This window comes from Puma concolor, chromosome E1 (assembly GCF_028749965.1).
Source record: "Puma concolor isolate L17-30 chromosome E1, mPumCon1.1.hap2, whole genome shotgun sequence".
Taxonomy (NCBI): Eukaryota; Metazoa; Chordata; class Mammalia; order Carnivora; family Felidae; genus Puma; species Puma concolor.
Window position 1 is genome coordinate 58,604,558 of NC_141680.1, and position 26,793 is coordinate 58,631,350.

Consider the following 26,793-nt stretch of genomic DNA (forward strand, 5'->3'; position numbering starts at 1 on the left):
TAATAAACAAATGTTAAAAAAAATTTTTTTTTTTAAAAATCCACGTATAGGTGGACCTGCGTGGTCAAACCTATATAGTTCAAGGATCACGTGTATCTTTTTTTTTAACCTATTCAAGGCTGGAATAACGTTGTTATTTTCTTGTCAATACTATCAAACTTTTGGCCAATCTTGAACTGCTTTAAAAGGAGTGGCTACTGGGCACCTGAGTGGTTAACCATCCGAGTCTTGATTTCAGCTCAGGTCATGATCTCACAGTTCCTGAGTTCAAGCCCTATGTCTGGCTCCACATGGTCAGCGCCGAGCCTGCTTGGGATTCTCTGTCTTCCTCTCTCTCTGCCCCGACCCTGCTTACTCACTCACTCTCTCTCAAAATAAATAAATAAACTTAAAAAAAAAAAAAAAAAAAAAAGGAGCGGTTATGATCTAAAGATCCAGAAGTCGACCCTTCACGTATACTAACACCTGAGTTTAAGAGTGGTCCTTTTAAACACACACACAAAGCTCAACTAATCATCACATGACTGAAATGATCTTCAATTTCAAAAGCAATGGCTTCACATGCAGTCATAAAATGCTTTTACTTCATCTAATTTAATTCAAGTTAATTTCACAAATAAGGCAAAAAGATCTTCCCCCAGATGAATTTTTATTTTCTAATTATGTGTACAAAGCAGGAGAAAAGATAAATTCAGATAAAACACCACTATTCCTTCTCCTCCCACTAACTACTGAACTGGAGACGATTCCCCTGCCAAGGACTTTTTCTTTTTTTTTCTCCTGCTCTCCCTCTCTTTTTCTTAAGTAGTCTCCATATCCAGCATGGAGTCCAATGTGGGGTTTGAACTTGTGACCCTGAGATCAAGAACTGAGCTAAGATCAAGAGTCAGATGTTTAAACGACTGAGCCACCCAAGCACCCAAGGACTATTTGTTTCAGTGAAGGTTCTGCTCATTCAGTCTTTCCCAGGGAACCAGGACTCTGCTTGTATACTGCATTAAGTAAGATTACATTAGCTATTCACCAAAGCCAAGTTAAATGATCCTGCTACTAGCCTTCCTGGTACGTGGGAAAGTTCAAGGAACATGAGCTTATGAGTCAAAAGGGCAAGATTTTTTATTTTCTTTTTTAAGTTTATTATTTTGAGAGACACAGAGAGCAGAGGAAGGGCAGAGAGAGAAGGAGAGAGAGAATCCCAGGCAGGATCCATGCTGTCAGCATGGAGCCCAACGTGGGACTTGAACTCACAAACTCTGAGATCATGACTGAGCTGAAACCAAGAGTCAGATGTTTAACCTACTGAGCCACCCAGGTACCCCCCACCTTTAAAAAAAAATTTTTTAAGTTTGTTTATTTTGAGAGACCAAGAGAACAGAGGAGGGGCAGAGAGGGAGAGGGAAGGAGAGAAAAAATGGCATGGTTTTAAAGGCAAGCACTGTTTTCCCATCTGTAAAATGAGAGTATTACCCACTCCATAGAGTTAAAAAGGTAAAAACACGAAAGCTTTAGACAGTGTATCTGGGACATTAAGGAGGACCGTTCCCCTCCTTTGGTCATCTCTGTGGTGTGTTCGTCCAGGTGACCACTGTGTATTTTTACATTTTGTGGACTGATGTGTAAGACCATGGAAAATCCTTACAACACGCTAAGAAAAACAGGATATAAAACTGGATCTCAGTATGATTTCAACAAGTAAAAATAATACTTGACATCTTTTATAAATATAAAAAAGACTAAAAGGTAGTACATTGTCCTTTTTATCAATATAATGCAACATCAACGAAGGTATATGGGAAGTGGGACTAAAGGTTGATCTCTTAAAAAAACATTTCTCTTTTCTAAACATTAAACTAAGTAACTTTTTTAAATTAACAAATGTTAGCTTTTCTTCTCATTTGCCTAATATACATCTGTGGCCCTATTCCCAAGGAGCCCCCCACTTAACTGGCTCCTGGGCCACTCCCCACCCAGACTGCAGCCTGAACCCCCGCCCCATTACCAATGACGCAGCTCACCTCTTCCGGCACGTACCGCCTTGAAACAAAAGAATGAACCCAACTACATAATCTACAGGATTGCTACCAGAATCCTAGTCCAGAAGAGATACTACCACACAGCAGTGCCAATGAAATGCTCTCCAAAAAAATTTCTCAATCTTTTAAAAAAAAACAAAGCAACTTACTGCTATCGTTCTAGTCTCCTGCTCTTCCAGCAAATGGAAGGGAAACAAGAGGGGCAATATACGACATAGAGACACAAAGAAATTCTTCCACTGTTGAAGGCTGCCCCCAGCCCAAAGTAGCTGTTTTGGAACAAGTCACCTAAAAGTCTGGATGCTTAAAACAACTCACGAGCACAACGAGCAAAGCACTCCTACGTACGAATCATTCAGGGTGCAACAGTTTTCTGCCACGTGGCAGGAAACGCCCCTGGTTCCTGGGGAGGCTGGAGACACATTCAGCAATCTGTTTGTTTTTTTTTTTTTAATGTTCTTCACCTCACACAGAGGAAGAGCTCCAAAAAGGGCCTTCCTCGTAACTGTCTACTTTGTAAAAACCCAGATCGCCAGGATCTCTCATCTTTTGGAACTTATTTGGTTGTTCACACCCATAAACAGGTGATAATTATGTCAGTAAGCACATCAAGTATACCGCTTTACATGAACATTACGTAAACACCACATGCACAACAAGATTTTCTGGCTTAGCTAGGTGCTCCTGAAAAGGCTCAGGAACAAGAGGTGGCCCCTTTAGGGACAGAAGGCTAGGACAAGAGGTCACAACAGCTAAGCTGCTGTACCACCTACTGGGCTGGACGGGACTCCTTGCATTAAAAGCCAGCCTTACTGCTCCCATTTCCACGTCGATAGCAGCTACTGCCAATTTCTGTGCCCTCTGTACCTAAGAACTCTTCTCCAAGCCCAGCCTTTACAAAAATTTGGTGACCAAATCCCAAATAGCATTAAGATGAATTTTTTGTTTTGTGAGAAATGAACACCAAGAAAACACTACACCTGGGGGCGTCTGGGTGGCTAAGTAGACTGTATCCGACTCTTGATTTCGGCTCAGGTCATGATCTCACGGTTTCATGAGTTGGAGCTCTTTATTGGGCTCTGTGCTGACAGCACAGAGCCTGCCTGGGATTCTCCCTCACACTCTGCCCCTCCCCTGCTCACGCTCTCTCTGTCTCTCTCAAAATAAATAAACAAATTTAAAACAAAACAAAACCAACCACTACACCTTAAGCACGCAAGGGCAACCTCAGACACATACAGAAGAGAGAACAGGCACTTCCTCCTCACCTGAGCAATGGCTGCTTCGTTATCAGCCAGTCCCAATAAAAAGATCCTCACTTTGTCGATCTTCACCGGAACCGTCCTCCCTCTCCACTCCACTTCACTCATGGTGGCTGCCTGTTTGGCTCGAGTCTGAGTGATCAACGCCTGGAAAGTAGTTTTAAAAAATTACAGTTTTAACTGGTGATGGTTAAAGTAAGTAGAAACTACTAGTTGTCTGTTTCTATAATCAACACTGTTCACTTTCCAAAGCAGAATATAAATTGTACTTAAATAATTCCTCCTTGGTTATCATCTATCTTAGCTTACAGAAACTCAAACATTAAAAGAACATAACTGAGGGGGCGCCTGGGGGGCTCAGTTGGTTAGGCGACCGACTTCGGCTCAGGTCATGATGTCACGGTTTGTGAGTTCAAGCCCCGTGTCAGGCTCTGTGCTGACAGCTCAGAGCCTGGAGCCTACTTCAGATTCTGTGTCTCCCCCTGTCTCTACCCCTCCCCTGCTCACGCTCTGTGTCTCTCTGTCTCTCAATAATAAATAAACATTAAAAAAAAAAAAACAACAGAACAGAACAGAAGGTTAAAAAGAGCAACACTGGGGCGCCTGGCTGGCTCATTTGGTAGAGTCTGCAACTTTCGACCTCAGGGTTTTGAGTTGAAGCCCCATGTTGGGTGTGGAGCCTACTTTAAAAAATCATAATAAAAAAACTTTAAAAACTTAAAAAATAAAAACACTGATACTAAGGGTGTAAGGAGAAAAGCATATCCATATATACTGCAAGCAAAAATGTAAATTAGTAGAAACTTAAAGATATTTGTCAAAATGAATCAAAAACTTGTATTCAATTCCGTTTTTAGGAATGTATCCTAAGGAAATAAGTGCTCAGTGAAGCAGACTTCAGCACAATGGAGCACAGCACCACGTGGCTTTCAAAAGATGACACTTTTGCTTACTAAAAATGTGTCAAAACAAAGATGTTTACTAAAGTGGGGAAAAAATGCTTGAGATTTTTTTTTTTTTTTTAATTTTTTTTTTTCAACGTTTATTTTCTTTATTTTTGGGACAGAGAGAGACAGAGCATGAACAGGGGAGGGGCAGAGAGAGAGGGAGACACAGAATCGGAAACAGGCTCCAGGCTCTGAGCCATCAGCTCAGAGCCCGACGCGGGGCTCAAACTCACGGACCGCGAGATCGTGACCTGGCTGAAGTCGGACGCTTAACCGACTGCGCCACCCAGGCGCCCCGAGATATTTTATTTAAAAAGCATGTTACTGGGGCGCCTGGGTGGCTCAATCGATTGAGTGTCCGACTTCAGCTCAGGTCATGATCTCATGATCCGTGAGTTCGAGCCCCACGTCAGGCTCTGTGCTGACAGCTCAGAGCCTGGAGCCTATTTCAGATTGTGTCTCCATCTCTCTCTGCCCCTCCCCTGTTCATGCTCTGTCTCTGTCTCAAAAATGAATAAACGTTATAAAATAAATAAATGAAAAGCATGTTACTAAACACTATACTGAGATCCCATTTAAAAAATATGTGCCTGGGGTGCCTGGGTGGCTCAGTCGGTTGGACGGCCGACTTCGGCTCAGGTCATGATCTTGCAGTCCGTGAGTTTGAGCCCCACATCGGGCTCTGTGCTGACAGCTCGGAGCCTGGAGCCTGTTTCAGATTCTGTGTCTCCCTCTCTCTGACCCTCCCCCGTTCATGCTCTGTCTCTCTCTGTCTCAAAAAATAAATAAACGTTTAAAAAAAATATGTGCCTGTTTTTCCTATGTATATAAAACTCTTCACGTTATTTGTAGTGATTACCTCTGATTTTACCATGTGATTTTTAGTCTTCCCCCATCTTTGGTATTTCCTACTTTTCTATTCGCCTACGTTACTTGCTTAGAAAATAAATATGAGATTAAAAAAATACTGAACACTTTAAATATTCGACGAAAAAATTTTTGTTAAAAATACACAGCAGTCGTGAGGGGTGGGGGAGCCTGGATGGCTCAGTTGGCTAAGCATCCAACTTTTGATTTCGGCTCAGGTCATGATCTCAGGATCACAGGATAGAGCCCGACATTGGGCTCTGAGCTAAGCATGGAGCCTGTTTAGGATTCTCTCTCTCCCTCTCCCCCTCCCCCACTCACCCACTCTATCTAAAAAAAAGAGGGGTGCCTGGGTGGCTCAGTTGGTTAAGTGTCTGACTTCGGCTCAGATCACAATCTCGTATTTCATGAGTTTGAGCCTCACATATGGCTCTCTGCTGTCAGTGCGGAGCCTGTTTCAGATCCTCTGTTTCCCTCTCTCTTTGCCCCTTCTCCACTCGCACTCTCTCTCTAAAATAAATTTTTAAAAATAAATAAAATAAAATAAAATAAAATAAAATAGGGGCGCCTGGGTGGCTTAAGCATCCGACTCTTGGTTTCAGCTCAGGTCATGATCTTAGTTTCGTGGGTTCGAGCCCCACATCAGGCTCCACGCTGGATTCTCTCTTCTTTCTCTGCTCCTCCCCCCACATCCACTGTCTCTTTCTCAAAATAAAATAAATAAACTTAAAAACATATATATTCTTAAGCATCCAACTTCAGCTCAGGTCATGATCTCACGGTTCACAGGTTCAAGCCCCACGTCGGGCTCTGTGCTGAGCTCAGAGCCGGGAGCCTGCTTCAGATTCTCTCCCTCTCTCTCTGCCCCTCCCCCGCTCACACTGTCACTGCCTCCCTCTCTCTCTCTCTCAAAAATAAACATAAAATGTTAAATATATATATATTTTTTAAAATACACAAACAAATCTACATATGTTAATAGCAATTACACTAGATGATAAGAGTATAGCTTATTTCTTTCTTCTGGACTTTTTCAACCAAAGGCTTCACAAAAATGTACGGGCCAGATTACCTCCAATTTTTCAGCCAGGAGACCCTCAGTGCCCCCAGACCTCAATCTCATCTGCATGAGTTCATTGATAGCCGACTGGTCCCCTGAAAAGAGAGAGAGGTGTTGAGTGGAAAATCCTGAAGGGTCTCTTCTCTTGAGAACCACTAGATTCCACTCCACGGCCTTCCCATTGCGTGAGCACATTTCAGTGAATCCCAAGTCCTTTGACAAAGCTCTGGAGGAGCACACACGTTGGCAGGGTGGAAACAAAGCACAGGAACTGCCTTCTGCAACTCTAAGCCGAGCTGATTTCAATAGCTCTACTTTTCTCATTAGCCAAAACCCATGCCACAGATGGATGCAAGGACAAGGGAAGAACGGAAGTTCAATAAATCCTCTAGGCTCTCCCGGATGAACCACCAATAACCCACCCGTCAAGACAGCTCAGCCCTTGCTCACCAATGTTATATGCACAGTAGCGGATGTTAGGCGAGATCTCCTCCACACGTTGGTTGTACAGCACGGCCTGCTCTTCTGTGAAAGCACTGGCTAGCTTCTCATAGATAGTTCTGCGAGGAAAGAAACATCTGGTTTCACAGCAGCCTTATTTAAGAAAATAAAAAAGAGGGCGCCTGGGTGGCGCAGTCGGTTAAGCGTCCGACTTCAGCCAGGTCACGATCTCACGGTCCGTGAGTTCGAGCCCCGCGTCGGGCTCCGGGCTGATGGCTCGGAGCCTGGAGCCTGTTTCCGATTCTGTGTCTCCCTCTCTCTCTGCCCCTCGCCCGTTCATGCTCTGTCTCTCTCTGTCCCAAAAATAAATAAACATTGAAAAAAAAAAAATTAAAAAAAAAAAAAAAAAGAAAAGAAAAAGGAACAGTGACTGAAAACAAAACACGGCACTTTGAGGTCCTTCTACCAACTATGAGAACTGGCGTATTCTAAAGATGAATGAGAATAATCAATGTTTCTAAAGGGAAGGGAAAAAATTAAATAAATAAATGAATGAATGAATGAATGAATGAATGAATGAAATAAAAATCAAAGAAACTGTACTTTCGTAGAAACAATCATTAAGTTATCTGCTGCTTGAATGGGACTATGTACAATCAAAACTGGCCATGGCTTCTGGACCGGAGGACTTACTTGCATTTGTTAAAAGCCTCAATGGCAGCTTTCCATTCCTGATGTTCAAAACGCAGCATTCCTGAGAGGTAAGCCGTGTAAGCCTGGGAGGGTGGGAAAAGGGAAAGGCTTCAACACCCATGAGTCGATGCCACAGCTCAGCCTCCTCCACCTGCTTTCAGCTTTGACATCAGGAATATAGACATATTCAGGGTAATTTTAAAACAGGAAACTTATGGGCGCCTGTGTGATTCAGTCAGTTCAACATCCGACTCTTGATTTCAGCTGAGGTCATGATCTCACGGTTCGTGAGATCAAGTCCCACACTGGGCTCTGCGCTGACAGCCTAGAGCCTGCTTGGGATTCTCTGTCTCCCTCTCTCTCCGTCTCTCCTCTCCCCCTCAAAATAAACAAATAAACATTTAAAAAAAAGAAAGAGAGAAAACTTATTTAATAAGATGTAACATACAGAAAATTCATTATGATTCATTTACTTCCCAGGAGAGAATTTCAAAATAAAGAAAATCTGTTTCCTTCATTTAACAACCAGCTTCCAGGCTATGACCTTCAGTATCAGAAGCTGAATGTAAATGTTCAGTGTCTATCACTCTTTAAAAATTCATTTCAAAAGATTCTTATTTTGTGAACTTCCCAGATCTAAGATTCCAGCTTTCCATATCCATTTCAAGAGAAATATGAGCTTTTTTTAAAAAAAAGTTAAAGCTAATTATTAAAAACCAAGAGTTCAAAAACAAAAATAAGAGATGCCAACTTCCCCTTGAACAAGCAAGACCATGTTTTTGCCTCTCCTATCAATTTATAATATCGGGAAGCTGTTCTGTTTAACCATAAGGTCACGTCTCTAACCTCCACAATGAAGAAGCTGATGTAAAGACACTAACCTGAGCCTCTAACTTGGTCTTGGCATCCACGCGATTGCTCTCACACAAGCGTTCCAATTCCTCTGCGTGCTTCACGGCTTTGCGCAGGCGAGAGAGCAAATGGAACCGTTTTCGGGGTTCAGTATTGGCTTCCTGTTTAAGCTGCATGGCATAGCTCCAGGCTCGCTCAGCGTCCATCAGAACCAGAAGCAAATACCTAAACCAGAGAGAGAACAGGCAAACTGAAGAATGAAGGCCAGGAGCGTGAGACTCAGATACTCTTCAAGACACAATCTTCAGCCTCTCATCTTTTCTCCACATCCTCCTGGCCTTCTTCCTCAGAACTACTCTTCTCCTGGTATCAATTATGGCACTCAATCAGTATCTGACCAGGATCTGCCTCCACTTTCTAACCTCCTACCAAACAGGAGATCAAATCCCGCATCAGGCTCTGCACTGACAGCTCAGAGCCTGCTTGGGATTCTCTCTCTCCCTCTCTCTGTCACTCCCCAGCTCGTGCACACGCACGTGCATGCATCTCTCTCTCTCTCTCCCAAAATAAATAAACTTAAAGGCTCTAGAGTAGGTGTTGGCATCTCAGTGCCACCCCCACTAGCTATGTGACTTTGAGCAAAGTACTAATCTTTCTGTGCCTCCGTCTCCCATGCAGTAATACAGGTAACACATTTAAACCAGAGTCTGGCACTTACTAAGAACTCAGCAAGTTAGCTGATTTATTATGATGATGATGAATCTTTTGTTAAACTACTGCCTTGATTAAATATCCTTAAACATCAGCTTAATCTTGTCTCTTCAAAATAAAGAATAGCACCATCATAAGAGACCCTTCCTAACTTGTTCTCAGCGGATTTAACCAATACATCCTGCTGAATCCCACCGTGGTCTCGACGCTCTAGTTTTCTGTGTCTCCATACACCAAGCTCCCAGCCTTTCAACTGTCAAGAGCATTATAATTCTTATAGTGCATTCAGACACCATGGTCTGCTGTTTCCCCTCACACAATGTTCTTTCCTCTCACAAATCCCTCAAGGTCCAGCCTCCTCCATGCAAGCTTCCTGGCTTCTCCATCAAAAACTCCCAACTAACATCTCTCCTCCAAGACTTCAGAATTCTTAAGAGTAAATGACACACAATATGGTAGTTTCCCTATCTCGCAGTGCTCTGTTTTGTACCTGACTGATATCACAGGCAACAAGGTTCAAGAACTATGCCTCCCCAACTCTTCTACATCTACGATGGTGCCTCACTCTGTCTTGGCCATATATTAGACTAGGGCACAATAAACATTTTTTTGTAAAGGGCCCAATAGTGAATATTTTAGGTTTTGTAGGCCATACGGTCTCTGTCACAACTACTCTGTTATTGTGCTACTGTAGCACAAAAGCAGCTGTAAACAACACCTGAATAAACAGTGTGGCTGTGTTCCAACCAAACTTTGTAAAAACAGGTGGCAAAAGTGATCTATTTGGCCCACAGGCTAAAATTTGAGAAACTGGCCTAGAGACCTCTAATACATACTGCTTGACAGATTGACCCTTCAGCAAATATTAAGCATGGCTAGATTCAGCACTGAAATATAAAACTTTTCTGGAATAACTTGCACACAACTTTAAGATATACTGGTTTAAGTTAGCCCGTACACATTGAAATTTGCATTCTAGAAACCCCACCTAATAACCACTTAGATTCTAATCACTGACTTTAACATTTAGCATTTTGCCCTAGTTCTTGAAAAAGTTACTGAACCTCTTTGAGCCTCAGTATCCTCATTTTATGGTACAAGAAAAGTAAAAATGCGCACCCCCACAGAGCTGCTAAAACAAATCACATCAGGTAATTAAAGAGTTTTGGCACACTAACATAGAACTGTTCAATAAATGTGTTAGCCAGAAGTATTTAACAACTACCACTGAGGAGTCAATACCTGTTATCAGTCAGAAGATCTTCAGTTACTTTTTTCCCTGTGAATTTGTGTCTGTTCCCCATCTTGAAGTTGAGAGTTTTCCGAAGGCGTCTTTGTCTACGGGAACAGTAGCCCCTGAAAGAAAAAAACAAAAGTAATTCAGACAAGCTGGTAGGACACTCAATGGCAAATCCTATAATAAAGTCAAGTCAGAAGTTTGAGGTGTTCTACTTATGGTTACCACTGATACCACACTTCATCTTATAAACATTTAGTGAACTAAAACCTGCAGGGCGGTAGGACTGGTGTCACAGAAAACACATTTCAAAGCTAATCTAAGGTGTCAAAAGTCACAATTGTGGTGACCTTTGGGGAGGAATGGCTTGTGACTAGAAGGAGCAAAGGGGAACTTTAGGGATGCTGGTAATGTTGTGTCTTAATCTGGGTACTGGTTACAGGTTGTGAAAAACTCATCACTTTCTGTATACTTTTCTGTATATAAATTATACTTCAATAAATGATTTAAAAATCCTTCAATAAAATATTTTCTTAAAAGGGGAAGGAAGAGATGAAAACAAAAGGGCAAAACGCTGATCACTATAACTGATTTCCTTAGTAATTAAAAAACAAAAATAAAAACAAAAACTCAAGTCATAATAGTCTAGTTTAAAACTTTTTCGTGGCTTCCCACCATACCTAGATTAACACCTGACCGAGTTACCCTGGCTTACAGGACCCTACCCATTCTGGCCCTGCTTAGTTCTCCCCCTTTACCTCCTACCTCTCCCCACCTTGCTCAAGCTGCCCCAGCGCTGTTGACCCTTTACAGCATGGCCGACTCCTTAGAATCTGCAGAGTGTTTTGTTTCGAAGTAACTCTAAAAGTCTGGTAGTCAAAGCCTGTATCTATAATATAAAAGAGTTAGATACTTCTGCTTCCAAAGTTCTGAACTGTACCGTACATTAGACATCTATTCTACTTTTTTAAGAGTCATATTAAATTTGTCTTCTAACTTGAAGACTGTTACAAAGTTTACCAATAAGTTGTAATGACATCACAGAATTCTCCTTATATAGGAGTGCCTGGCTGACTCAGTCAGTGGAGCATGTGGCTCTTATCTCAGGATTTTGAATTCAAGCCCCATACTGGGCACAGAACTTAAAAAGAAAAAGTAGGGGCGCCTGAGTGGCTCAGTCGGTTAAGCATCCAACTTCGGCTCAGGTCATGATCTTGCATTCTAGGAGTTTGAGCCCTGCGACAGACTCTGTGCTGACAGCTCAGAGCCTGGAGCCTGTTTCAGATTGTGTCTCCCTTTCTCTCTGACCTTCCCCCACTCACATGCTCGGTCTATCTCTCAAAAATAAATAAACATTAGGGGCACCTGGGTGGCTCAGTTGGTTAGGCGGCCAACTTCGGCTCAGGTCATGATCTCATGGTTCATAGGTTCAAGCCCCACGTCAGGTTCTGTGCTGACAGTTTGGAGCCTGGAGCCTGCTTCGGAATCTGTGACTTCCCCCCTCTCTTCTGTCCCCTCCCCAGCTCATGCTCTCTCAAAAAATAAATAAACGTCAAAAAAAATTTTTTTTAATAAATAAACATTAAAAAAAAAAGAAAGAAAATTTCCATATATAATGTTTAAAAAACTGAAAAGCTTTGTATTTAACCAAGACTCTACTGACACGGTTAAGTTAAAAAAAAAAAATGATTACCATAACTGCTTGCCATTTTCAGCAGAAGCCTCCAATGCATCTACAATATTGTGAGGCACAATGGATAAAAAGATTGGCTCCTTTTATTCATTATGAAATTTTGAACTTTACAAGTATATTCTGAGCACTCAATTTATTAAGTTCAAAGTGAGACTTTCTACGGATACTTTCTGATACAACAAAATAGGTAGGATATTAACAAAAGCAAACCAAATCTGAAAATTCCACAATAATTTCCATACATCTTGCCCATGATATTTACCTATACCTCTGAAAATCTCCATGCCGTAAACCATGCTGCTGCTGGGATTCCTTGATAATCTGAAGAACTAGAGCCAAGATTAAGGAAAAGCTTACAAGAGTAAGAATCCAAATAAATCAAAACCGGGTCCTGTCAGTTCATACTTGTACCAAACCATCAAACATTTCTGAAATCCTTAGTACATTAGCTACTGAAACCTCTTATAATCATTTTCAAGAGCTATCTTGTCATAGGACAGGGCTAAGCATGTAAAAAAAAAAAAAAAAAAAAAAAAACTGCCTGAACTGTTACCAGCTTTCAAACTAAAAAAGAAGAGTATCATTGGCCACTGAGGATCACTGAAACCCAACAGCTTAAATAAAGTTGCTGGATTCTAACTGCTGATTTTAACTGGAGTGGTTCCCACTGATTTACACCTGGACCCAGTATTTTACTCATTCAAACAGACTCAGGTTATAAATGACGTGTACTATTCCTCTATTTGCATAACTTCCTACATCTACCAAACCTACCTTCCCTGAACAGCTGTAATGCTACACGAGCCCGTGGTTAGCACATACTAACCAACCCAGACAATAGCTTATATAAAGTCATCAGTTTTTCTTTTAAAAGAAAAAAGCCCTGACCATACTCTTTTTATTTTTGTTTTCCTTTTTTAAGAATCTTAAAATATTTTAAGATTATGTATCAAACATTAGGAAGTCTAATGACCTTTATCTACAGTTTCATTTCTTTTAGTCCTCAATGCTTCTCTATAGACATACATTAAAATACTGACCACTAAGACTATCTCAACAACTAAAAAGGGAGAAGCCATAAGGTTCTTTAAAAAAAATCAAGGTATTCTAACATTCATTTGGAACTACACCAGTGCAAAAAGTAAAACCCCCAAACCCTTGAAAACTTCATTAGGATGTCAAGCTAAATGTGTTATTTCAGAAACTCACCTACATTTTCTCCATTTCTTATTCATTACAAAAAGCCACAAACTAGTGTCTCAGGTACTCAATTGTGATATTCTGATGGAAAATACAGACAGATTCCTCCAGCTCAACTGAACGACTCTCAACCAGATAAAATGCCTACAAGCCTATTAAGAAAGTTATACAAGCGATGTTAATCTACGTTTATATTCAACAAGTTTTTCCACAGAGCAATCAATCTTTGCCTCCATAGTCAGGACACGGGTCCCCACGGCTGTGGGACAGAAGTTTTAAGCCAAAAATGTCAACGCTGTAATTTTCCCTCCTCAGTTCAGTGACTCAAGGTGCCAAGACAGGAGCTCACTGGGGTGGCCAGAGTGTCATCCCTGTCACCAGCCCTGCAAGCAGGCAACTGAGGGGGGACACTGCAGAAATCTGCCCAACCTCCTGGGGCCACGAGAAAGAACCGGACGTTTCCCCAGCCTGGAAGGCGAATGAGATGCGAGAAAAGGCCGGTCGAAATACAGACCCTGGAACTCTGAGCGCCAGAAAGTAACGGCGAGAGAAACTGCAACCCTCGGCCGCTCCTGTCTGGGACGTGCCGGGACCCGCCGCGTCTCCCGCCCCCGGCCATGCATATCGACACGTAGTCATTGCGAGTTAGGCCCGATTACTCTAGGATACTCTCCAAACTCAGGCTATCCCCGAATTCTTTGTTTGCCTTCGATCCGGCTGAAGGCCGTTCGTTTTCCTTATTTTCGTCTCCTCCGGCACCGCGTCCACCGCCGCTACCACCACTACCGCCGCCGCCGCTGCCGCCACCGGGAACCTGTTTCTCAGCAGCCATCTTGCCCCTGCGCCGCAGAGCCAGACGGGATAGAGGAGGCGGGACGACGGAGGAGGAAAAGAGCGAGGCCTGCCCAGACGGCCTGACGGGATAGTGGCGGACTCCGCAGCCGACGTCCCGGGCCGCAGGCGAGACGCGCTTGTTGGGAGTGCGGCTGCGCGTCGGCTGGGGGTGGGGCGGCCTGCCGTGATGGTGAGCGGGTTTGGGGCTCGTCCTTGCCGGGAGGCTTGGGAGGCTAGAGGTTTTGAGATCTTTTCGGAGCAAACCCTCCTCCCCTCCTCCACCTAAGGCTGAGGATCGGGAGATGGACCCCCGCCCCCAACTCCCCGCTCCTGCCTCCCTGCACGGGGCATCGGGCTCACGTCTCAAGCACAGAGGGAGGGAGCGGTTAGCTAAGGACTGGATTTCGGGGTGTCCACCTCCCTGGATACTCGAGAAATGGGGTTCCCACTCTACCCGAATGAAGCACTCTCCCTGTGAGGGAACCGCCTCTACGCTTTCCTCTGGGGCCGACCCTGAGAATGCCATGGCGCTGGTGGGGTCAGGGGGTCAGCAAGCGGCCACCAGGTGTAGGAACTTAGACTGCAGGGGACCTGTGTCTCTGGTCTTTGGAGCGAGCAATTCAAGCAGTTCAGGAGGAAGAAGTGTTGGGGCGAGGGACACTGAATCTTTGCTCTGCAGTATGGCACTGTGGGCTTTGGGGTCTGAGTCCTACGTCTCAGACCCTGTCTCCCCCATTACTGGTCGGAAGATGTTGGGCAAATAACTTAGTCTCCCTCTAAATCTTTTCCCTCCCCTGTGAAATGGAGATAACCAATTAGGACGGTTTTTATGAAGATAAAATGAAGCCATTTAAAGTAAGTCTCTACTCAGTGTCACTAATCGTTAGGGAAATGCAAATCAAAGCCACAATGAACTATCACCTCACGCCCATTAGGATGATTACTATTTTTATTTATTTATTTTGGATGGTTACTATTTTCTAAAAAAATAACAGAAAATAACAGGTATTAGCAAAGATATGGAGAAATCAGGACCCTGGTGCCCTTTTGGTGCCAACGTAAAGTGGTGTAAAACAGTATGACTGTTTTTTGGAAAATTAAAGAATTACCATATGATCTGGCAATCCCACTTCTGGGTATATATTCAAAAGAATTAAAAGCAAGGTCTCCAAGAGATATTTGTACATTCATGTTCATAGCGGCATTATTCACAAAAACGCAACAGGGAGAAGGAACCCAGTGGCCCTCAGGAATAAACTAAAAATGGTACACCCAGGGGCGCCTGGGTGGCGCAGTCGGTTAAGCGTCCGACTTCAGCCAGGTCACGATCTCGCAGTCCGTGAGTTCGAGCCCCGCGTCGGGCTCTGGGCTGATGGCTCAGAGCCTGGAGCCTGTTTCCGATTCTGTGTCTCCCCCTCTCTCTGCCCCTCCCCCGTTCATGCTCTGTCTCTCTCCGTCCCAAAAATAAATAAACGTTGAAAAAAAATTTTAAAAAAATGGTACACCCATACAATGGAATAGTATTAAGCCACATGCTACAACATGGATGAAGCTTGAAAATAATTGTGCTAAGTAAGCCAGTCAAAAAAAGACTAGTATTATATGATTTCACTTATATGGGGTATTTAGTGTAGTCAAATTCATAGAAAGTACACTGGTGGTTGCTGGGGGGGGGAGGGGGGAGGGGGAGGGGAAGGAAAATGGGGGATTATTGTTTAATAGATACAGAGGTTTGATTCTGCAGGATTAAAAAGTCCTGGAGATTGGTTGCACAACAATTTGCTTGTGAATTTACTTAATACTACTGAATCGTATACTTTAAAGTGTCTAAGAAAGCAAATTGTATGTTTTGTGCATTTTACCACAATTAAAAATAAATCTTAAAAAAATAAGTCTCAGGGCATCTGGCTGGCTCAGTCAGTGGAATATGTGACTCTTGATATCAAGTTGTGGGTACAAACCCCGCATTAGATGTAGAGAATACTAGAAAATGAAATAAAATCTTTTAAGAAAGTCTCCTGGGGGGGCGCCTGGGTGGCTCAGTCGGTTGAGCGGCCGACTTCGGCTCAGGTCATGATCTCGCGGTCCGTGGGTTCGAGCCCCGCGTTGGACTCTGTGCTGACAGCTCGGAGCCTGGAGCCTGTTTCAGATTCTGTGTCTCCCTCTCTCTGACCCTCCCCCGTTCATGCTCTTTCTCTGTCTCAAAAATAAATAAACGTTAAAAAAAAAAAAAAAAAGAAAGTCTCCTGGGGTGCCTGGGTGACTCACTACATTAAGCGTCCAACGCTTGATTTGGGCTCAGTTCGAGGTCTCATGGTTTGTGGGATCAGGCCCCAAGTCAGGCTCCACGCTGGCAGCTCAGAGCCTGCTTGGGATTTTCTCTCTCTCCATCTCTGCCCCTCCCCCGCAAGATAAGTAAATAAACTTTAAAAAATATGAAAAAATTTAAAAAATTAAAAAATATGTCTCCTAAATGTCCGTCGACAAATGAATGGGTAGAGATAATTGATATGACCATACAATGGAATATTATTTGGCCCTAAAAAAGCAATGAAGCACTGATACATGCTACAATGCAGATGAATCTTTATTATGCTAAGTGAATAAAGTCACACAAAGGACCACATACTGTGTGATTCCATTTATATGAAATGTCCAGGGGTGCCCGGCTTAGTCAGGAGTTGTAACTGGCTGCCTACAGCTGAGGTGGGGGTGGAGATTGGAGGTTGATGGCTAAGGAGCAGGAATTTCTTTGGAGAACATTCTAAAACTGATTGTGGTGATGGCTGCAAAACTGTGACATGCTCAGTCAGCAGAGCATGTGATTCTTGATCTTGGGGTCATGGGTTTGAGCCCCACATTGGATGTAGAGATTAAATTTAGGGTTAGGGTTAGAGATTAAACAAATAAACCTTAAAAAATAAAATAAATAAAAATAAGTTACATTTAAAAGTAAAACTATATATAATATATATACATGTATATATATGTATGTATATATACACACACACATCAATGTTCAGAAAAGGCAAATCTATAGAGACAAATCTGTAACTGGCTGCCTAGGGCTGAGGTGGGGGTGGAGATTGGAGGTTGATGGCTAAAGAGCAGGGATTTCTTTGGAGAACATTCTAAAACTGATTGTGGTGATGGCTGCAAAACTGTGAATATATTAAAAACCAAATGCAAACTTTTTGCATTTGGGCAAATGGGCCACTTTTTGTGGGCAAATGGCATGACATGAGGATGATATTTCAATAAAGATCTTTTTACGTTTTTTTATTTATTTTTTGGGACAGAGAGAGACAGAGCATGAACGGGGGAGGGGCAGAGAGAGAGGGAGACACAGAATCGGAAACAGGCTCCAGGCTCCGAGCCATCAGCCCAGAGCCCGACGCGGGGCTCGAACTCACGGACCGCGAGATCGTGACCTGGCTGAAGCCAGACGCTTAACCGACTGCGCCACCCAGGCGCCCCAATAAAGGTCTTTTTAAAAAGTAAGTCGGATGGTATTAATCCTCTAGCTAGCCGGAAGTCTGCAGTGGCCCCTCGTTCTGCTCAGACTGGAAGGCACGTTCCTTGCAACCAAAAAAGCCCTACCTGTCACCTCCTCTCCTGTCAATCTCCTCGTTTATCAACTCAAGCCATAGCAGCCTCCTTATTCAGGGATACAGGGCACACTCCTGCTTTGGGACCTTTGCACTGACTGCTGTCTCTGGAATGGTCTTCCCCCAGATATCTGCTACTCTAGCTCCCTCACCTCCTTCAAGTGTTTGTCTAAATGTCACCTTCCTAATGAGGTCTGCCCGGCCCCCCTATTTCAAAGAGCACCACTCCTACCACTATGGTACTCCCAATTCCCTTACCCTGATCTACTTTTCCTGCAGGAAAAAATGACCTGTTACTGAAGGGGCACCTGGGTGATTCAGTTGGTTAAGCATCCGACTTTGGCTCAGGTCACGATATCATGGTTCATGAATTCGAGCCCCGCATCAGGCTCTGTGCTGACAGTGCAGAGCCTGCTTGGGATTCTCTTTCTCTCCCTCTCTCTCTGACCACCCCCGGCTCAAGGGTGCGTGCACCTGTGGGCGCACGTTCTCTCAAAATAAATAAATAGACTTGAAAAAAATTCATACTGAAAAACCGAATGGCAAGCATCTCATAAACATGAACTGTTAGTATCTTCCTATTCCATGAGTAGGCAGGCAGGGCAAGGGTCTGGATAACGTTTCCCTGCCCAAAGGTGTAGGAGTAGGGCTTTGGGGACTGAGATCCTGGGGGGGGGGGGGGGGGAGTGGAGAGGAAAAAGAATGTTCCAGACTGGGACCCCATGAACAGGGCAGGGAAAGATGAAGCAGAAACCAAGCGACAGTGGCAGAGGGTGGTGAATTTCGGACCCAGTGAACCGGGAGAGGGGAGGTGGGTAATTCTATAGAAACAGTAATGATTCTGCGTCACCAGCGCTTGATGCCTAATGTGTCAAAATTAGAAACAAATATTAAGTTTTATTGCAACCTAAACACCCTCCTGGCCTTGTAGGAAAATGCTCCTGGTGCATGGGACTCTGCTGTTTAGTATTTCCTTCATGTTTTCCCTTTTTGGATATCTGACTGGGGCAAGGAGACAGAGAGGAATTTGATTCACTGAGATTCAACGAACGGGCTTCAGTTCACACATCTCATTCAATGCTCACCAGAGCCCTCCCGGAAGGGACTATGATCCCATGTTACAGCTGAAGAAACTGAGGCACAGCGCCAAGGACAGAAACTGACACACAGAAGGGGGGCGGCAGTGCCGTTCCCCCTAACCGGATGGGGAAAGCCGAGTCCCCTCCGCCCACCTCCGCCTCTTGTCACCTCCTACCCACCCCTTAGGGGCCCCCGAGGACGCCCCCAGCCAGACCCGGGAAGCCTGGAGCGCCGGCCAGACTGCAGGGCGAGGTATGCGCGGTCCCAGGCGCGCGCTCCCGGCCCCACGGCGCGCCCGCAGGCCCCAGGGGCCGGTCCCCCCACCACTCCCGCGCACGGCCCGGAGGTCAGTTCCTCTCTCGGCGTGACACCGGCCGGCTGGGTGCTGGAGCGCGCCGACGGGGGAGCAGGCACCAGCGGCCCCTGTCCCCGGAGTGGGCCACCCGAGAGCCCTTCCCCCCCAGCGCGGGGCTTAACCCACCCCTCGGGCTGCTCGCTCCTCCCCCTGACCCCAGCGCACCCCCACCTCCCCGCCCCAGCCAGGCGAGGCTCACTCCGCCCGCAGCTCCGGCGACTCGCCTGCAGCGGCTGGAGCCGCGGGAGCTGCGCGCTCGCCAGAACTCAGACGGCGGCAGGAGCCCTGGCAGCCTCGGGGTCGGGGACGCCATGAATGGCTCGGGTGGCCCGCGGGCCGAGGACGCCAGTGAGGCGAATGGCAGGGACAGCTGGCAGCCCGAGGCGGTTATCGTGCCCATGTTGTTCGTGCTCATCTTCTTTGTGGGCACCGTGGGCAACGCGCTGGTGCTGGCCGTGCTGCTGCGCGGCGGCCAGGCGGTCAGCACCACCAACCTGTTCATCCTCAACCTGGGCGTGGCCGACCTGTGCTTCATCGTGTGCTGCGTGCCTTTCCAGGCCACCATCTACACCCTGGACGGCTGGGTGTTCGGCTCGCTGCTCTGCAAGGCCGTGCATTTCCTCATCTTCCTCACCATGTACGCCAGCAGCTTCACGCTGGCTGCTGTCTCCCTGGACAGGTGAGAGAGCGCCCTGGCGGCCCCCCGGGGGGGGGGAGGGTGGTCAGACACCCAGGTGGGGGCCACAGAAGGGAGCGGGACTCTAGGAGGGACACACGGAGGGTAGACAAGGACACTAAGAAGGCAAAGGGACCGGAAGAGAGTGAAAGACAAACTGACGTGGAGAAGGAAAAAGGGGAATAAGAATGGGGGACTGTGGTGTCCCCTTAGGTGCGTCCTCACCGCTCCACGCTGGAGACCTCAGCTCTCCAGTGCCACCAGTGCCTGAGAGCGCAGCGTTTTCTGACACAGAGCGTTTCCCCGTGTCTCTTTTGAGCTCAGTGCCCCTGTGAAGTTGGGATGGGAGGGATTACCGTGCCCAATCTACAGATGAGATCGAGTTCAGAAGTGACTTGTTCAGAGTGGCCCATCCAGTAATCGTGTGCGTGGAACCAATGGTCTGTTTCCTGGCGTCAAACTCAGGCACCTCCACCTCACTAGCCTCGAATCCACGGTTTGCTGGGCGCAGTCGACTCTAGTCCGGACTGAGGAATTTGAGTCCTTCCAAAGGGCCCAGGCCAAAGTTGAAGCTGGCACACCGGAGGGTCCCTAGACACCCTCCCACCACACACACACACACACACACACACACACACACACACACCTCCACGCCCAGGGTCAAAGGCAGAGAGAAGAGGACGCCGGAGGGTCTCCCTCCTCTCCACTGGCCACCTGGATGGTTCCTGGGGAGGAAATCTGGGTCTGACTCCATGATTTCTCCAGGTCCCTCTACCCTCACATCCTCCCGACCTCCCCTGGACAGGCAGGGAGGTGAGGCCACCTCCCCCATATAGCTCCCACTTCCACTGAGCGTGGAGTGTGTTGGTTCCAGTTCTGAGAGCTCTGGTGGGACCCATAGAGCGTCGGCTTCTCTAAGGAATTCCCTCCAGGTACCTCGCGGTGCCTCCAGGCTGTCCACTAGAGCCTCAAGGCGCCTGGGTCCTACCTCTCTGGGCACAGGCACTCTTGGGTAATGACAGCCTTCCGGAACCCCAAAGCCGGTTAAACCTTGGGGTGCCCTCCCTGGTGGACTCTGACGGTGGTTATAGTCCCGGGAAGACCAGATGAGTGACCTACACGCACTTTCCTGCTGCCGGTCCCGCCCCTCATTTTGAGGCAGCTGAGAGTGTCTGGGATGCTCTGGCCGGTGCGGTGCGACCGTGCGCTAGGGACCTTCTTTGAGAGAAGGTGAGGTCAAGGTTTAAAGGTCTGACCCTGCCCCCTTCCCCACCCCCCACCCCCACCCCCACCCCCGCGAATTCACCTGTTCACCCCTCTCTCTTCCGGGCCTGACGCGCAGGTATCTGGCCATCCGCTACCCGCTGCACTCCCGAGAGCTGCGCACGCCTCGCAACGCGCTGGCTGCCATCGGGCTCATCTGGGGGCTGTCGCTGCTCTTCTCCGGGCCCTACCTGAGTTACTACCGCCAGTCGAAGTTGGCCAACCTGACTGTGTGCCACCCGGCGTGGAGCGCGCCTCGTCGCCGCGCCATGGACCTCTGCACCTTTGTCTTCAGCTACCTGCTTCCCGTGCTGGTGCTCGGCCTGACCTACGCGCGCACCCTGCGCTACCTGTGGCGAACGGTCGACCCGGTGGCCGCCGGTTCGAGCGCCCGGCGCGCCAAGCGCAAGGTGACGCGCATGATCATCATCGTGGCTGTGCTCTTCTGCCTCTGTTGGATGCCTCACCACGCGCTCATCCTCTGCGTGTGGTTCGGCCGCTTCCCGCTTACACCTGCCACCTACGCGCTGCGCATCCTCTCGCACCTGGTCTCCTATGCCAACTCCTGTGTCAACCCCATCGTCTACGCGCTCGTCTCCAAGCACTTCCGCAAGATCTGCGCAGGTCTGCTGCGCCGTGCCCCACGTAGAGCCTCAGGCCGCGTGTGCATCGCCGCACAGGGGACCCACCGCAGCAGCGTCCTAGAGCGTGAGTCCACCGACGGGACGCACGTGAGCGAGGCTGCCGGGCCCTCCGCCCCTGTGCTGGCACCTCTCAGCAGTCCCCCCGCCTTGAACCTGGTACCCGGGCCATCCTGGCGGGACCAAAATGCCCCCAACGGCATCCCGGCAGTGAATGCGACCTGAGGGCACTTATTGAGTATGCTTTGGTGTTAAAGGATTGGAGTCAGAGGTTGGGGGGGTGGGGGGAGAGGGGGAGGGTGCGGTGGTTAGGGGAGGGAATTAAATCTGTTAATAAAATACGCAAACATTTTCACATGCGGTGTTGCGCTGTGTCTCCACACATCTCATGGTTACGAGGCTCCGGGTTGGAAACCTCTGGGACTTCACAGGGAAGCTGTGGATGGATGGGTGCAACGTGCTTTAATGAACCACAGGGAAAGAGAGTGGCAAAGGCACCAGAGGCACCGAGTTAAAAGTCAGCATGGAAATCCCTGAAGCCGGGAAGCACAGGAGGACCAAGGCTCTCCGCACATGGCCAACCTGAGGCGCCAAGTATATATAGATCCGCCAACCAGCAGCCACCTAGGCGTGCGACAAAGGCAGGCAGAGCGTTTAAGCTGGCGAGATAAGTTGGTCGATGAGCGAGTGCAGTGTTCCTAGTAACGCTCCTGAGCCAGCAAGTGTGTGTGTGTGTGTGTGTGTGTGTGTGTGTGTGTGTGTGTGTGTGGCGGGGGCGGGGGAGGTCCCTCCCTGCTCCCAGCCTTCTGGGGCTCCTTCCCAGTGTCCGCAGACTGATCAGTGCCTACTTTCAGCCTTGGGGTTTCCTTCTGTCTGGGGTCAAGTCTCCGGCAGCTAGGTATTTCTTCTGGGCCAGGGAAGGCGCCCCTCACCCGCCGTGCTCCAGGGTACCCAGGAGCAGTTCTAAGGCACTGCTGGGCTGGGGCAGGCTGAGAATTGCATGCTGGAGCAGGAATGCCACAGGGCTTTGTTGGGGATCTAACCTCTACCTGCCCAGGGTTTGCCCCTCTCTTGGGAGTTCTTGAGCCTTTCGAGGCTTTTTACACGGAACCGGTTCAGTGTTTGAGGAGAGGCAAGAAAACTCCCAAGGATGTACGTATCTCATGGCGTTAATTGCAGGGCACTTTGGCAAAGGCTCGAATACTTAACCAGCCAGGCGCCCGCTTGCAAAAAGGCAGGGAAGACCCGTGGCATCTGCCCGGATTGGAAGGACTAGGTCAAGGGGGAAGGCGGGAGGGGGAATCTGTGCTTGCCCACTCCCCTTGGCTATCTCTGAAGGGGACAGCTGATTCTAGGTGATGGAAATGGAGCGGGGCAGGGAAGCCGAGGCAGGTGCAGGATGGGTGGGGCTGGATCCTGGGCTTTGTCTTCAGGTGTTTGCGGAACCCGGGTTGGGGGTGGGAGGGTGCTGACTCCAAGGCCCCAGAGTCCTTGCACAGAGCAGCTGCCTGACTGCCCAGTCCCCCAGCAAAGCAACTGAAATAGAGGCAGCAGTTTAGATCCTGTGGCTCCATCCAGCCTTCCATGCAGCCACTGAAGATGGCCCTGCAGCTCCTGCTCCATGTGGCCTTCCTCAGGCTCAGCGCCACCGCTGGGCCCTCGGTCCAGGGGCGGGACTTTAGAACACCGGCAGTTGGTAGGTGGAGAGAGTAAAGTCGTTTAAGCTTTGGGATTTGAACCCCAGGGCACCCACCCAAATGACCTCCACCTCCGTTCTTCAGCCTGGCCATCCTACTTCGACCTCAACTGGCCCCAGGAGGTTCAGGAAACCATCCAGATTCCGAACAACGGGAGCGCGCCCCTGCTCGTGGACGTGCGGGTGTTTGTGTCCAACGTGTTTAACGTGGTAAGTGTCCTCAGGCCACGGAGGGAGCAGGTGCTGGGTGCCCAGCGGGGCGATGGGTGGGGTCTCTTGCCTTCTTTTGTCCCATAGCGCCCAGCCCCAGGTGACACACTGCCCTGCCACTTCCTCAGGACATCCTGCGGTACACAGTGTCCTCCATGCTGCTGCTTCGGCTGGTGAGCGCCCAGGGGCTGGGAAGGTGGGATGGGAGGACCGTCTCTTCGTCCAGCTCAGGAGTACCAGCCTTCATCAAACTGCCCGGGGGCCTGTGTATCTATGGGAGCGGGAGCCTTAGTGGCTTCTTTGTGTCCCCAGTCCTGGCTGGACACTCGCCTGGCCTGGAACGCAAGTGTGCGCCCACAGCGTGCAGTCACACTGCCCTGGGACTCACTCTGGACTCCAGGACTCACCATCCAGGAGGCGTAAGTGAGGTGGGAGTTCTTGTGCCAGGAAGCCCTCCTTAGGGACTATCCCCCTCCTGGTGGCTCTGCCAGGCCACAGGTGCACCTCACTGCCCCAATTCCCCCTCACCCTCCTGGAACCCAGATGGCAGCAGAGGGCAGCTGGGCTACGCTGGGGTCTCCCCCACGTCCCCCTTCTGAGAAGGGGCTGAGCCTCTGGCTGTGTGTCTTCCCCGTGCCCAACAGGCTCTGGGTGGACTGGCAGGATCAGAGCCCAAGGGCCCGAGTGGACCCCGACGGCCACGTTGACCTGTACTTGACCCTCACCACCGAGACCAACTGTGATTTTGAGCTCCTCCACTTCCCCAGGGACCAGAGTGACTGCAACCTCAGCTTCTACGCTCTCGGCAACACTGGTGCTGACGGGACAGGAGCTGGGGGGAGGGGGGAGGGGAGGGGGGAGCCTCTGGCCTTCTGCCGACATCCACCCGACACAGACATGGGGGGCAGCCGGCCTGTGCTCACACTAGTCTAGGGGAGCTGAAGAGATCCTAGAACAGAGCATGCTTCTCGCCTGTACCTCCCAAGTGGCAGCCCACCTCTCAGCTCTCCCCTGCTCTGGCTGCAGCCCCCTTTAGTCTCCCCTCAGCTACCCCAGTGCAGCTGCCCTCAACGGCCAGGGCCAAACCGCAGTGTCTGGGCCACTCTGATGGAGCCTGGAGACCTAGGTTGCTGCAGCCTTATTCCTGGAAGCATTCCAAAGGCGTAGCCACCCAGTAAAATACCCCACGGACCCAAGGGTGACATCCAGCTTGGCCCAGAAACCCCACCCCTTGCCTCACCACCCCACCCCACCCCCACCCCCCGACTCCAGCTAGTCCCTGCACCTTTACTCCCGAGAGAGATTCAGGGACAGGGGTACCTCCTTCCTACTTGGCCACTCTCACCCTCACCCCTTCCAGCCCTGGAGCTGGAGTTCCGGGCACATGCGGTGAACGAGATTGTGAGCGTCAAGAGGGAATACGTAGTTCGGGATCTGAAAACCCAAGTCCCACCCCAGCAGCTGGTGCCCTGCTTCCAGGTGACGGTGAGTCGCGGCGCAGCTGACAGAGGGCTGATGGGGGCATCACGCGAGCAGTCAGAGGCCATGGTGTCACCGTGCAAGTGCCCAAGCCCCCCTGTACACCCCCTCCTCCCCCCCAAAGCCCCAACTTCCTTCCTACCAGCTGCGCCTGCAGAACACAGCGCTGAAGGCCATCATAGCTCTGCTGGTACCCGGGGAGGCCCTGCTGTTGGCTGACATGTGCGGGGGGCTACTGCCCCTCCAGGCCACCGAGCGCATTGCCTACAAGGTGACTCTGCTGCTGGGCTACCTGGTCTTCCACTCCTCCCTGGTGCAGGCCCTGCCCAGCTCCTCCTCCTGCAACCCACTGCTCAGTAAGTCCTGCGCCCCTCCCCCGGCCCTGGGCTGAGGCGGGCCTCTGCTCAGCTCGCTGGGCGCAGAGGTGCAGGCCTGGCCTTGACCTGCCCACCCCGCCCTCCTGCCCCCAGTTTACTACTTCACTGTGCTGCTGCTGCTGCTCTTTGCCAGCACCATGGAGACCGTGCTGCTGGCCGCGCTGCTGGCCCGGGGCGACCTCAGGGCCAAGAGCGGCCCCAGCCCGACCCCTAGAGCGGAGCAGCACGGTCACGGGGACTCAGAGCCAAATCCTGAAGGTGGGCAGGAGCCCCTTCCTGGAACGGGGTAGAGGGAGGAATAAGGGTAGGAGTGGGTGTGACAGGGCAGGGCCGGGAGGCCCCACACCCAGGGCTGAGGCGGGGGTCACTAGGCTGGCGGCTCCGCGCATTCACTCTGCTAGCTCCACGGTCCCTGGGCTCCACCGTGTCCGTCCTTAGAAGACGCGGGTCTGGAGCAGGGAGCCAGGTAGCTTCCGTAAGGGCCCAGGTGACTTCAAACTCCCGGAGATAGCCCTATGCCTCTAGGAGCTTGTCTACGAGGGTGTTTCTGCAGCTCAAGATGGCCTGGAATGGGCCAGACCCCAATATTCATTAGCTGTAAATCTAAGGAAGGCACAGATGCAGGCGGACGGCCCCCAGGGTTCACTCTTCTGCTCTGAGCCGGCATGTTGGGCAAGCCCCGAAAAACACCGCCTTTTCCTGCATCTCCCCCCACCAGGAGCCCCCAGAGTGAAGGGGTCGAGAAGGAGCCAGGCCGAGGCTGCTGACCACGTCTTCTTCCTGGTGTATGTGGTGGGTGTAGTGTGCAGCCAGTTTTTCTTCATCGGGCTCTGGATGTGGGCGACGTGCAAGTCTGACCCAGCTCCCGGCAAGGCCGTGCCCCACGGCGGGCAGCCCAGGCTGTGACAGCTCAGGGCCCGGGGCTGCGCACCCAGGGGAAGGGCCATGACAGCGTCTCTGGAGAAAGGAGGAGGTCAACTCTTCTCCGAAGCCCGGAGGATCCCAGGCCACCCTGAGTTCTCCCTTCTGATAGCCGTGAAAGCAGAGCGTGAAATAAACCCGTCATCACCCAAGTGATGTGTGCACGTGCACCTCAAGCATCTGTCTTCCCTGAACTGGCTGCTCATTCCTGTGCTATGCGGGTGGGGCCGACACCTGCACACAACCCCTACCATGCTCCTGAACTTCTCACCACTGTGCACCAGGCATCTGGCCCCCATTTCTGTGACTACTGCTGTTGGGCCTTGGGCCAGGAGGCCCTGGGCACCAGGAGACAGGGGCCTGAGTCAGGCCACTTTGGGTAGCCAGGCTTCTCAGAACTCCTTCTGCAGGGTGCTGGACCCTAGAGACCACGGAGAGAGGGCACTCCCACTCCAGTCACCCGGGGGGATGCCTAGGAGGCAGAACACCCCGACTTCCAGGCTGTGGGTGAGGGGGAATACGTTTTCTGCACCGAATCCACGAGTGGGTCGGTCCTGCTTGTTTTTTCACCACGCCCTCTGGCTGCGCTGTGGCCTGCCCCTCACTGGGCCCTACCGACATTTCTGGGCTCAAGGGGGCGTTCTCCACCCCCAGCTC

General features: G+C 49.4%; 3 protein-coding genes across 3 annotated transcripts in view; 2 read left to right on the top strand and 1 right to left on the bottom strand.

Moving 5' to 3' along the window:
* The window catches only part of SRP68 (signal recognition particle 68), a 38,449-nt gene extending 24,591 nt beyond the window's left edge, over nucleotides 1–13,858 (bottom strand). Inside the window, exons 1-8 of the mRNA XM_025927610.2 lie at nucleotides 13,666–13,858; nucleotides 12,059–12,125; nucleotides 10,109–10,222; nucleotides 8,185–8,380; nucleotides 7,304–7,386; nucleotides 6,620–6,729; nucleotides 6,182–6,264; nucleotides 3,302–3,442 (exon numbers count right to left, since the gene is read on the bottom strand). Of these exons, the coding sequence (XP_025783395.1) occupies nucleotides 3,302–3,442; nucleotides 6,182–6,264; nucleotides 6,620–6,729; nucleotides 7,304–7,386; nucleotides 8,185–8,380; nucleotides 10,109–10,222; nucleotides 12,059–12,125; nucleotides 13,666–13,828 (957 nt within the window). The 5' untranslated portion in view covers nucleotides 13,829–13,858. The remainder of the gene's footprint in view (nucleotides 1–3,301; nucleotides 3,443–6,181; nucleotides 6,265–6,619; nucleotides 6,730–7,303; nucleotides 7,387–8,184; nucleotides 8,381–10,108; nucleotides 10,223–12,058; nucleotides 12,126–13,665) is intronic.
* A 5,233-nt stretch (nucleotides 13,859–19,091) lies between these two features.
* On the top strand, nucleotides 19,092–21,678 carry GALR2 (galanin receptor 2). The gene is made up of 2 exons (XM_086685613.1): nucleotides 19,092–19,552; nucleotides 20,892–21,678. Exons 1-2 carry the CDS (start codon nucleotides 19,185–19,187, stop codon nucleotides 21,676–21,678), a joined length of 1,155 nt encoding a protein of 384 aa, XP_086541739.1. The 5' UTR covers nucleotides 19,092–19,184.
* Nucleotides 21,679–23,052: 1,374 nt separating this feature from the next.
* ZACN (zinc activated ion channel) lies at nucleotides 23,053–26,315 on the top strand. The gene is made up of 9 exons (XM_086688106.1): nucleotides 23,053–23,149; nucleotides 23,235–23,359; nucleotides 23,488–23,532; nucleotides 23,672–23,778; nucleotides 24,004–24,173; nucleotides 24,720–24,844; nucleotides 24,984–25,194; nucleotides 25,309–25,473; nucleotides 25,934–26,315. The coding sequence occupies exons 1-9, from the start codon at nucleotides 23,053–23,055 to the stop codon at nucleotides 26,119–26,121; spliced, it is 1,233 nt and encodes a 410-aa protein (XP_086544232.1). The 3' UTR covers nucleotides 26,122–26,315.
* The last annotated feature ends 478 nt before the right edge of the window (nucleotides 26,316–26,793 follow it).

Coding starts and splice junctions, on each gene's coding strand:
- GALR2 (XM_086685613.1), top strand. CDS start 19,185: ATGAATGGCTCGGGTGGCCCGCGGGCCGAGGACGCCAGTGAGGCGAAT. Junction 19,553..20,891: donor GCTGCTGTCTCCCTGGACAG/GTGAGAGAGCGC, acceptor CCTGACGCGCAG/GTATCTGGCCATCCGCTACC.
- ZACN (XM_086688106.1), top strand. CDS start 23,053: ATGGCCCTGCAGCTCCTGCTCCATGTGGCCTTCCTCAGGCTCAGCGCC. Junction 24,174..24,719: donor CTACGCTCTCGGCAACACTG/GTGCTGACGGGA, acceptor CACCCCTTCCAG/CCCTGGAGCTGGAGTTCCGG. Junction 25,474..25,933: donor CTCAGAGCCAAATCCTGAAG/GTGGGCAGGAGC, acceptor TCCCCCCACCAG/GAGCCCCCAGAGTGAAGGGG.